Genomic DNA, 12,831 nt, shown 5'->3' with positions numbered 1-12,831 from the left:
TAAATTTAGATCAGATTATAAAATTAATCCAGTCTGACAACCGTTTTTAAAATTCTGCACATTGCAATTTTTGCTTGAACTTGCAATTTTGGTTAAAAGGATAGAGGCAAATAAGGCAGCCTGAACTAGAAGATTTTTCTGTTTTGTGCTTGTATTTTGTGATTTTTAATATTGTACAAACTATGTGCATGCAACATCTTATTATCTGTTGCGCTGAAAATCTCAAATTAATGGTGATAAGCTCCACGGGCAGTTAATTAAAGAAGTGGAAGTGACTGCTTTTTAATCTTATTTTAATCCTCGGCGACAATCAGAGGAGTCATTAAGTCAGTTGGTGGAACTCCCGGGGAGGCCAAAAAGAGCTTTCCCTGCCTTCGCTGTCTGCCTCGCGAAGGGGCTGCTGTAATGAACCCTGAGGAGCATGTTGATGTGTCTGATGAAGGACCTGGCAATTCTCCTTGCATACTGAAGGGAAGTAAAGGAATTATGTTGAAGCCGGGTAGCATTTATTTTTTTTTTTATTTATTTATTTGTGTTGTTATCTTACTCCTTTGCAATTAACTGCATTGGAACTCTTCTAGAACTGTGCTAGTTTAACATCCGTAATTGCTAGACTCAGCTGGAAAGGACCTATTTGCCATCTCCCAGTTAGATCACCATTAAAGCAAACTTCCCAGCGTAACTAAAGAAGTGCGTGCTGCTCTCCCCACACATCCCCCATTCATTATTTCATGTGTTAAAAATTCACTGCAACAGGGACTTCTGCTGATTTATTGTGATGCAATGTATAAAAACATATGCTTTCTGATAAGGATTTGCCCCATTATTTTAATTTGATTCAGCTGCTGGTTTAAAAATCTTTGACACATGAAATCTGTTTAGATATCCTTAATGTATTTATGTTAATTTCTTAATCATCATGCAGGCTACACTGTCTAATTTTCAGAAAGTAATGTAATATTTTACCATCTTATTTGGTTGCAAGGTCAGCCGTGTCTTTTTGGAAACTCTAGGCACAATTCTAATAAGATCTTCATATTCATCAACAATAAATAATAAAGGACTGCACATAGTCAATGAAACTTATGATAAAGGTGGGAGGAGTGATAGCAAGGCTTGAGAGATGAAGACGTTTCAACTGGTTGAAATGGTTTTTTAAATCAATTTATTAAGCGTCATAACAAGATACAGTAGCTAACAACCTGTACTGATCTCTTAATATTATATAAATTAAATATTACTTTCTCTAAAGGTACCTGCATTGTCAGATTTGATTAATTTTTACTGAATCAGTTCAAAGTAAATATCTTGATCTGGTGTATAGGAGCGGATTCAGAGGTGCTTTGATTGAAAGGCAAAAAAATTAACCCTAACCCCACCTGCTGTCCTATTGAGGGACTGTTTATGGTTGCTGCATGTTCGTTTTAGGTGATCGATATAATGAAATATGCAGAGTGGCACACTGTCATGATGAAAGAGGAATGGCTGAATTATGTCAGTTAACATCATTTTAATGCTAAACCACAAGACTCACAGAGAATCCAAAGAATCAAATTTTCTCAGGAAATGGATAGAAATTTTGGAATTATGTTTTTGAAATATAATCTTTAAGTTTTGCTTGCATTCATAAAATTGCTATCCCATGGCCTTTCTTCCTTACTTCTCCTTATTTTTTTCACTTTTGTAAATGTTTTACCTCCTTCGTAGACCCTAAACATTTCACAGACTCTAAGCACTGTGCCTGCAGTGCCTAATGGGAAATCCGGCACTGTTACAGATGCACCCAGCTGCAGTACTTCAGTATTTAAGGGCGCTTTTAAAGTAACTTTTCTTTTGTGCAGTAGGCAGTCACGCAAGACCCACCAACCCATTTTCTGTACCCTGAAATTGAACTTGCTTCACAAAGATGTACAGTTAAAATAATTTTTAAAAAGATAAAGAAAGAACTTGCGCTTTGTGTTCACGCAGCACACACTAAAGGGCTCCAGGTGACACCAGTGCTCTATGCGGCTGCTTATTTGGCCGAGTGCTTTTGACTGATAATTATACTTTACCATGATTTGGTACAAAAGATTTCAGTGAGTTGGTTCACAAATTTTTTGATCTGGCCTTTACTGTATTTCCTAAATCTACCAAAAAGTAAAAACTTCAAAAAGAAAACTCCCAGACAGACATGGTACCATTCTGTTATACTATCATAGCTATCAGTGACCTGATCAAACATGGCTGAGCTGCTAATATAGATACGGCCTGTCGAGAATGGATTTAAAAAGAAACCATCGATATTCTGTTGAGCCTCTCATGTCCTGTCGATGGACTGTGCTCCGGTTCATCACTGTTATTGATCAGCCTTTACAGTGATACAGACCCAGGGCCTGGGCATCACTGCAAGGTGCTCCCTCCATCATACTTTTCTATAGCCTCTTTTTCCTGTCTTGCCTAGCCAGCATGTGGAGTTGAGCAGTTTCCCAGCTGACACATGAAATCAGTCTAACATTGTTGCAAGGTTACCCCCCACCCCCCCAAAACACCAAAGCACTTTGGCTTTTGCTTTTTGCTTAAACTAGGATGGCAAGGTGGCACAGCTGGTATCTCTGGTGCCGCACGGCTCCTATGCTCTGAATCTGCCTCAGATTCCCTGTGTTTGTCATGGTCTGAAGACGTTTATTTTGGGTGAACTGGTGACTTTAAGATTCCGTCTGTGGCTTACATCCTATGCCACCATTATAGGTGCTAGACCACTGTGACCCTGTACTGGATTTGCTAACAATAAATCTTTTATGAATAAATGCTGTACAAATTACAATATGTTATGAAGGAGATGTACCTTACTTTGAAGAAAAGTGACTGCTAAATGAATTAATGTAAAGGAATAAAAAAAAAATCATGAAACATTTGTGTGGACAGGACGAACAAAGCAGTTTACTGATGTGACTTATACAGAGTACTTAAATTTTCACAGTAAAGCTGCTTGATACAAGGGGGCATATTGTTTATTCCATGGCGAAGTCAAAAGTATGTTTCAGAGCAATTAGGTCATTATTGGTTTCTAGTAATACTGGTTCTGTGAAACAGTAAGAAAAAAATGCAGAAAATAGCGTGTAAATGAAGGCCTATAATGTGAAAATGGATTACGAATTGTCTTTTCTTACTTGGATAATGCTCTTCTGCAACACAATGGAAAAGAATGTAGAAAACCCTATTACGCCCCTGAGCAGAACCCTTTTCAATTGAATTCCCTTAATTACAATGACCTGGTCCTCTGTGATATTTTTATTAGTCTTTAGGCAAGTTCTTTGGGAAAATCATTACAACTTGTTAGGTGCATAGATTTGGTGGAGGTCCAAAAAAAAGGAAAGACAAGAGGTACCCATTTACATTGAATACAGCATGAACGGGCCAACTATGCCACTACGTTCAGCTGCTCATTAAATTATGAAGAATAATAATTATAATTGAAAGGCTGGGCATTTTTTCCTAGAAAACAGATTATAGGAATAATTGTTTTACCCGTATAACCCCTGGGGCTATGCAAATTAATCAGCTATTGTGTCAGAACTCTTTAGAGTGTGGTTCAGATACTTTTTTTTCTTTCTTTCTTTCCCCACTTTGTACACAAGTGAAAGGCAAAGCTACACAAGGAAAGGGTTGCTGACTGAAACTCAATTAATATGCTGGCAACAGCAACACAGCGAAAACCCTTTCTTTTCTTTAACTTGCCTTGAAGACTGGAGTCAACTGTATTAATTTATTTATTTTAATTTATTTATTTTTCACAGCAAGTTGAGAATTGCACCTTTTCTTTTTTTCATATACAATTTGTACTGCTGGGTAGTAAATACCCTCAGAAAGTTATTATAGTATTGTCTAAGACATCTCTGCTGTAACGCTCGGAGACATTGTTTTATAACCATGCAAATCTCTGTTTTCTCACATTACCCGACAAGCAATTAAAAAATCAATTTGACACCCTATGGTGTTGGCACTGAGCTGACAAAAAAAAAAAAAAAAAAAAATGTTATCAACAAAAAATAATTCGCAGTTCCAGGCTGGACAGGGTGATGTGTTTGGTGTTGATTACCGGCCACACACGCTTGTGTGGGTGTAACTAAATCTGGGGAGGTCCAAGAAAATGATTCATTATTGTTAAGATGCGGTGTGATAACTGACACGTATATTGTTTCTTATTTGTTCACTCGGCTGAACTGGTCCCAGCCAGCAGAGATAAGAATATTTTCGAAGAACCGAACGTGAACTGTGTGTTCCTCTGTTATGAGTCAGTGCGTCTATGGTGTGCTTTTGTTTCCCAATAATAATGGTTGCCAAGGAATATAAAGGGGTTGGGGGGCGATGGGTCTGAATCTATTATGAGCCATGCAAACAAAACGAAGGAAAGACAAAACACTGTAGAACATTAGCAGCGAATGGGATTGTTTGAATGGGGAAAAATGAGAGAGGCGAAAAAAGAGACGTTAAACGCAATGATGTTTGAGATGTGCTTCATCAGCTCTCTCATAATCACTCTGTGCAGTCAAGCCGGCAAACTGGTATGAATTAACTAATTGTCAGGTCGAACAAAGAGCAGCATCAGCTTAGGCCCACTGGCACTAAACTGTGCTCCTCTAATGCAGTTTGTGTGTACGTGTGTCTGCTTTGTAGAAAAAGATGTGTTCCTGAGGGGGAAGGTGATCGACAGGGGCGAGGTGGACATCGGCACCCAGGTGATGCAGACGATTCCCCCCGGCCTCTTCTGGCGGTTCCACATCACTATCCATCATCCTGAGTACGTCAAGTTCAACATCTCCCTGGCGCGGGATGCCCTTCTCGGCATCTATGGTCGCAGGAATATACCCCCCACGCACACGCAAGTACGTTCCCTTTCATTGGCCTCAATCTTTACTCCCAAAGTTTATTTTACATAATTTATGTGTATCGTCACGTTAGACACGCCAGGTTTGATGTATGGTACCAGACTGCTATATTTCATTGCCATTTTGTATCGTAAAATTGGTTTCACGGTGGAGCTAATATGTATCTTTCTCCACATGCTCTGTATCGCGACATCCGTTGAATTAGTACAGATGTAAAACACATAAATGTAATTATTCAGGAAATTATTCTTTAACGTCTTGTTTCATTTACATGTTTCCAGGTGAACTTGGGGCATGTCAATATTTATTCGTGGAATTAGCTGCCAGCAATGGTGAATTAAGGCAGTTGCGCTATCATGGTTTAGTAATTCCAATAATGCGGTGCACAATTGGTCATAAATTTGGGAAACAACATTGAATGGTTGAGTCATTGTTTCCCTGCGCCAGGGCCCGGCATGCCGACAAACATACGGTCCACTTGACCGGGTCTAGTCGAACCTGATGGCTGCTGATAGGGTACCTGGCAGGTCGTTGCTCTGATCGCTCCGGTTACTCCGGGCCCAGCCCCCCTACCGCTTCATCTGCCACAGGCCGCCGTTAACATGCCCCCAATGCTGCCAAGGCTCTACATGATGAATTTTAATACGACATTTTAGTCATTAATCCCAGTCAGCCCCCCTTCGGGCTGCCCACAGAGTTTGTCCTGCTTCCAAGGAGATTTTGTCACCATGGCAGGAGAAAGGGTGGTGGGGTGGGGGTTGGGGGTGCTGCAGTGGGAACAAACAAGCCTTTTTTTTTCTGCTTCCATGACTGCTGTGGTCATGTGGCATCTGGGCCTTACTTCAGGTTATCGAACACATCGCCAGCAGTAACGCTGACGCAAATCGCGAACAAAATCAGAGCAAAATGTTCAAGAAGCAGGGAATTTGGTTGAGGCGGGGGAGCGGGGATAGGTGGCTGGGCCCAAGGGCTTCCTTCAGAAAGGATCTGAGTCACAGCGCTTATCGCAGAGATTTATTAACCCAAGGCCATGTTATAACAAAAAAATCAGAAGCCTATGGCCTGTTTTGGACTTTGAATGTGGAGGGCAAAAAGAGTGTCCAGGGGTTTCAGACGAGTCATCAGTGAGCTCAGACTCCAACTTCTGTTTCTGTGAGCCAAACAACAGTCTCTCAGCCAGGGTACAACGCCATGCCCAAGGCATCTGTCACCTATTATGACCCGGTAACAACCTACACGTGGGGCACCAGCTGCTAATCAGAAGTCATGGCTGAGGCCCCCACGGATGTTCTGGACGTTCAGATTGAAGGATGCGTTCTACTACATTAAGAATAAGTTCTTTCTTGTCACACATGGAGAAACAGTACAAGGAGGTCATGACTCTTTCCCTTAGTGCTGTTTTGGTCAGTAGGCAGGGAACCTGTGTTGCAAGATGGGGTACTTCTCTCACATTGGATCCTTTTACCCCCAACCCCACCCTAGTTCGACTTTGTCAAGCTGCTGGACGGGAAGCAGCTGATCAAGCAGGATGCCCGGCCTGCTGAGGACTCAGGCTCCGCTCCCCGGAATTTGATGCTCAACACACTGCAAGAGACTGGCTTCATTGAGTACATGGACCCAGGGACGTGGTACCTTGCCTTTTACAATGACGGCAAGAAAGTGGAACAGGTGTTTGTCCTCAGCACCGCTATCGGTAAGTGCTGCTCAAAACACTTTACAGATACATTAATTCACTTAGCTGATGCTTTTCTAGAAAGTAGCTTATATTTATTCACTGACTGATATAGCTGTATAATTTATTTTACTTACACAATCTGTGCAACTGTCTGGTACTACAACAGGAGGAAAAATTTGAACCCGGGACCACTGAGTCCACAGGGGGTGGATCTCATAGCAATAGTACCTGCTATGTGTTTTAACTCTGTGTGTTACATTCTGGATTCTAGCCCCAGTCAAAATTTTTATCAATCATAAATATGGCTTTTTTCATACGATTGCCATTAAGATTCCATGACGTTGTTAACGTTGGCATCTGAACACGTAAAATAGCCGTGTCATTGAATTTTGTTGTTTAATCCTCATTTTGTACATCTTCAGTGTTTTCACAGTCAAACGTTCCTGCCGCCATAAACAAATGGGTGAGACTTAAACACTGAGCAGGAGTTCACACACAGACACATGAGATGTATAAGTTCAGGTAGATTAGGTCTGCTGACCATGAATTGCAAAAAGAAATGCAGAACTTGTGATAATGACTAGGAATAAAGATGGTTAAAAGTTGTAATATTAATGATTATCAGTGTGTTATGATTTCTTTATAAACAACTTATAATGGGTTGTGCCATTTTGGACAGGAAAACCAAAAATATCTTGAAAACAGACCAATAGCTAAGTCTAAGTGTTAAGTCACATTCTCCGAAAGCACCGGTGGCACCCTGACGTAGCGCTGTGCTACCATTGGTGCCATCCTATAATTTTAAATTAAATTCTGCCATGAAATTGGTGTCATTCTTTTTCTGTAAAACAGATGCTCTTATTCTATTAGTTGCATCTTATTATAGTAAATTAAATGCTGCAGCGCCATTGGTGGCACCCTCATTTTCAAAAACACCTTCTGCAGTACCACTGGTGGCATTGTGTTATTGTAAAACAGATGTTGCCTCACACAAGTGACATCCCATTATTGGGAATCATCTAGTGAACTAGGGCAGTGAAGTGGGGCAGCCAATGGTGTAGTGGTTAGGGCTGTAGCCTTCCAAAAGAAGGGTCCACGTTTCACAGCTAATGCTGTAGTACCCTTAAGCAAGGAACTAACCCTGAATTGCTCCAGTAAAAATATCTTGATGTATTAATAGGGAAAATTTGGAAGTTACTTTAGATAAAGGTGCCAGTTAATGTAACTCCTAACAATGGTAGTTTATCCAAAGCACTGGGACATAGGGAACAAAAATTATTGGCAGTAGATGATGTAGCGCTTTCATTTGCCACCTTGGGACTTGAAAGACCCAGGTTTGAATCTCACCTTCTGTTGTTGTACCCTTGGTCAAGGTACTTTGCCAGAATCAATTAAAATTACCTAGCTGTATAAATGGTGAATAATTATAAGCTGCTCAGCTTGCAGACATAACATAGCAAACTGTTTTGTACAGCTGAGTCAGATGAATGGTTAATATTAAAATTGAAACCAAAGAACAGAGTGAGGAGTAGCCAGCCTCCCATGTAATTGCAGAATGTGGTTAATGCCTATGTGGAACACTGGGATATTGCCAGATCCCACTGATTTCCAACAGGTGGAATGTCCTTCCATCATGTATGATGCCCAGCATCTTTGGTGCCCATCTTTACTCAGTAAAATTGTAACTGTATTGTAGTTATATACGTACACAAGTATCATATAGATTTTTTTTTGAAAAATTAATTTTACACACTGATCATTTCTTCTACATTTTATGCATTTTGTTTGCATTTTATTTGCATTTTATTTTGATTCTTGGAGCTGCACTTTTGTGATGAAAAATGCATATTGCAGAATTTTTGGAAATTAATTCATTAAAATTGTAACATCAATTAAATGTTTTTAAAACAAAAAGGAAAAATAATTAAATGTACATTTTTTTCTGGCTTCAGTTGCTAAAATCCCATTTGGAATTCAACTGATACATTTTTTTCTTTCTTTTTGTACGCAGATCTTTTCTTTAACTCTTTTTTGGTGTAAACTGCAACTTTTTTTTTTTGGTTTGGGGGAAACACAGTGTTGATTTCTACTGAGGAAAGGCTTTTCTTGCTGAAACAGTTTCTGTGACTTTGGAAATAGGCAGTGTTTCCCGAGAGGAGCCGTGTAGCAGTATTATGCCATTGCGAGGCCTGCAGGGTGGTCACCAGAGTCACCATCTGAGATTTCGGTGAACCGATCCTCCAGGATCGCTCGCAAGCACGATGCCGGCTGCCTCGAGCAACCAAGGAACAACTTAATCAAAAATTGATAGGCTTTGAGCCCAACTGTGATGCCTTTCGTTAATTCTGCTTTTCTTGGCCCATCTTTCACAGAGACCATGGACGGCTGTGCAACAAACTGCAACGGCAATGGGGAGTGTGTGTCAGGTCACTGCCACTGCTTCCCTGGGTTCCTAGGCCCTGACTGTGGGAAAGGTGGGTGTCTTATACCCCCACACACCCCCACGTTAGTTCATGTGGCATCTGTCAATGGCACAGTTGTGCAGCAGACTTGAGTTAATAAAGCCCTCTGGGTATTCCAGACTGGTCCTGGCCGCTACGGGAAAACAGAGCAATGGAAGCAAGTGAACCATCGGGTCTTTTAAAATACATTAACATGGACTTCTGTGCACGGACAGTGGGGGGTATCTTGAGCTTAAGAGCCATAAATACAGAATGAGCACAGTACAAGCATCCTTGCCCTAGGTTCCACCTGCTTCATGCTTTCTTTCCCCGAGTTGGTCTCCTTACAGCTGAATCTTTTGGGAACTAATATTTCCGCCTGGCCTCCAGCCATGACTTTCCCTGATTTTTGTTTTTTTTTTTTTTTTGTTTTTGGCTGAGATGGTAGACAATGTCAATGGGAAGTCTATCCAGTCATCACAGTAGATTAATTCCACAACTCATAAATATTAATGGTAATACATTAATCAATGTACTATTTTTAGCTTACTGAATAATGTCTTATGTAAAAGGTTACTTGTATTTTTGTTAGCTACACTAGTATTTTTGAAGCTGATAAAACATTATTCTTGTATGGAATATATGCATACATGCACACACACAATGTCTACAACCGCTTATCCCAAGTGGGGTCGTGGTGAGCCGGAGCCTAACCCGGCAACACAGGGCGCAAGGCTGGAGGGGAAGGGGACACACCCAGGACAGGATGCCAGTACGCCACAGGGCATTCCAAGCAGGACTCGAACCCCAGACCCCTCAGAGAGCAGGACCCGACCAAACCCACTGCACCACTGCACCCGCCCATGTGTATAAAGTACTATGGAAAAAAAATAAAGTGAGAATGATTCCAAAAATAATGCTCTTAATTAGTAAAGTTCCTACAAAGCTTAGTAACCATCCATCGTCAACAGCTGCTTATCCTGAGGATGACAACTTTGCGTCTTGTCGCTATACTTACTCTTGCCATGGTGTAAGATCTGAGAGTTAAACTGCCACATCTGACAAAACCTCACATTTTCAGTATGGTTGTCCCTTGCCCAGTTTTATTGCCTCTATACAGTTGTTTCTGCATCAGTTAATCGGTGTGCCAAAGACCTCAAGTTCTCTGTTTGGAAAGTGGTTTATTATTATTTTACTTTCTTTTTTAACTACATACAAAACCCTTACTGTTATACTGTGTACACACACACACACACACACACACACACATTTTCAGAACCGCCCGTCCCATACGGGGTCACGGGGAACCGGAGCCAACCCGGTAACACAGGGCGTAAGGCCAGAGGGGGAGGGGACACACCCAGGACGGGACGCCAGTCCGTCGCAAGGCACCCCAAGTGGGACTCGAACCCCAGACCCACCGAAGAGCAGGACCCGGTCCAACCCACTGCGCCACCGCACCCCCTGTTATATTGTAACATTGTGCAAAAGGAATGCTTGGAAATCTAAAATATGCTCTTTCCCATTGACACTAATGCAGAAGACATTAAATAACCATCAGAAACAAATATTTTTGTGAAACATCTAAGTGTATAAGATAGATAGATAGAAAGCTGTTAGCTGTTGCCCAGCTCAAATAATACTGAAAGCTTTTTTAGTTATAATGAAAAGCAAATGGTGCAGCCTGTTTTACTGCTAGACCCAATCTCAGTATTTATGTGCAAAACACATTGCTGCTGTCTGTTCCACCAGATTACACAGCCATGTAGGTCTGTAAGAGACGTTTGTTGAATTTAATCATGAGAAGGCAAAGCGACTTTGATAAGTTGTGCACAATGTTATTTCGTATAAAGGAACATTTATTGGCTACGTCTTGAATTTTAAAAGCAGCACTACTATGATATGCAAACCAAAAGTCTGATAATAAGTAAATCCATATGTAATTTTAAAAAAGATTCATATATAGCAGTCCATAGAGAATGATAAGTGTTTTAGATGTTGGAGAGAGATATTAAGTGGTTTGTCTTCATTACTAGAGATATTGAATGTTCGTCTTCCATTGATAATGTCAGCACACTCTGGGAAGTTTTAATATTTGCTTTTAAAAGAAATTACTTTTTGCGAACAGATACTGCAGGGTAAGACAGAACCTGATTGCTCAGAAATTAACATAACATTGCTTTGCAATTTAAGCTGTTTTTTCAACAAAATTACTCTGTCACCGTCCTAATTTATATACATGACCTAATAATGAAGACCAAAAGAGCAAAAAACTGATGAATGCTAAAGAATTTGAAAAAGAGACACGCACTGCATAAGAAACATCAATTCCTTTGTTTGCATTCACAATTCATTCTCTCCATTGACTTATTTTTTCTTTTCTTTTCTTTTTCTTTCTTTAAATTGTTTTTATCATTCCTTTTGTTGAATTTGAAATTCATCAGGATATACAAAGAATTCTAAATATGTACAAAACCAGTCAAATAGCCAATAATGATAATAGATTAATCACTAAACGTTAAAAAAAGCACATGAAAGAAAAGGTTTTTAAGGGTTTCTGAAGCACCACATGTGTACCTGTGAATGAAAGCTAGTAAAGTATTATATCACTGTTTTGGTTGTTTATGGATTTCATCTATGCCTTTACTTTAATCCACATCCATGTTTGCTGAGGGCTGGGAAACATGTCTATTTCTGGGGTTCTCCCTGCATGAAAACTCCTGATTTCAGCAGACAGACATAACAAATCACAGTTATGCCATGCTGTCAGTTGGCGACGTCCATACTGACAGGATGCTCAAATGAGAGAATGAGTTGGTTATTACAGTAACGGACAAAAGTATTTGGGAAAAAGAAAACCGGCTCCTTCAAGTGAGGGAAACTGATTTATATACCGCCATTAGTGAAAGTGCTTTGCCGGTGTTGCAATCCGGTTATCTCAGTCTGGGGGTTATACACTACCAGGAAGTCCTTCCTGTTATGAAACTCCGTGATTACTCTGCATGCTCACCGGATTTGAAAGAGAATTGACTTGAGCCCAAGAAAAGCCTACGTTTGGAGCTGCGCTTTGAGCTCGGAGAAGTCATTTTCTCCTCCATGTGCTCTATTAGGGTTATCTGATTCCCACACCTTCCCAGCTCCTCACCTGTTCCTGTGGCCCGCGAGTCATTGTGGCTGCCGTAATGTGTCTATTACTGATCCCGGTGCGGACCCGTGCTGGGGGGGTTGTGCGGATGGGGGTAGGGGGTTGTGTGGTCGAACAGACGGCCGAAGGTCTAATCATGGCTATAGCTCTGTGTGTGAAGACAGGAAGGGTGCAATGACCTTGACGAGTCAAAAGACCTTGACGGGGAAGACACTCCACAGTTGTCTGCATATAAACACAGCATTAATAAGAGGTTGCATTCAGAGTGCCTTGTTTCTGTCTTTCATCCATTGCTTTTTTGGTTGCTTCTCTTCTTCTTCTTATTTATCATCGTCATCACTTTTCTGTTGTTTAAGCAACACAGCTACAATATCGCACCCATTTATCTTCACATTGTCATAAATTAAATCAAGACTGAATGTCTTTTTAAAAGTATAATAGCAGGCTCCATTTTTTGAAAAGTCGTAACGCTGGTTGCTGGTTGTAGGTCAGAATAGACGGTACTTACTGATGTAATTCAGCCTGTGCACCTTTCTCAGAGGTGCAACAGAAGGATCCTTGCGGATAATCGAAATGACAGCCTTCTGTGTATATGACCACTTATTTAGTAACTGTGTGCTGCTGCTACTTTAATTTTGTGAAATTGTTTTTGTTTGTGTTGCCTCCCCCCCGCCCCCCCATTTTGCTCTTTTAATTCAC

The 12,831-nt window shown here is 40.7% G+C and overlaps 1 protein-coding gene across 1 annotated transcript in view; it reads left to right on the top strand.

Annotated features, from left to right (window-relative positions):
• tenm1 (teneurin transmembrane protein 1) overlaps nucleotides 1-12,831 on the top strand; it is a 143,943-nt gene that overhangs the window by 67,985 nt on the left and 63,127 nt on the right. Inside the window, exons 6-8 of the mRNA XM_029258038.1 lie at nucleotides 4,666-4,868; nucleotides 6,354-6,564; nucleotides 8,919-9,020. Coding sequence (XP_029113871.1) covers nucleotides 4,666-4,868; nucleotides 6,354-6,564; nucleotides 8,919-9,020 — 516 coding nt within the window. The remainder of the gene's footprint in view (nucleotides 1-4,665; nucleotides 4,869-6,353; nucleotides 6,565-8,918; nucleotides 9,021-12,831) is intronic.

Source organism: Scleropages formosus, chromosome 14 (genome assembly GCF_900964775.1).
Source record: "Scleropages formosus chromosome 14, fSclFor1.1, whole genome shotgun sequence".
NCBI lineage: Eukaryota > Metazoa > Chordata > Actinopteri > Osteoglossiformes > Osteoglossidae > Scleropages > Scleropages formosus.
The sequence above is the reverse complement of the archived record's forward strand: the minus strand, read 5'-3'. Positions and strand labels throughout refer to the sequence as shown.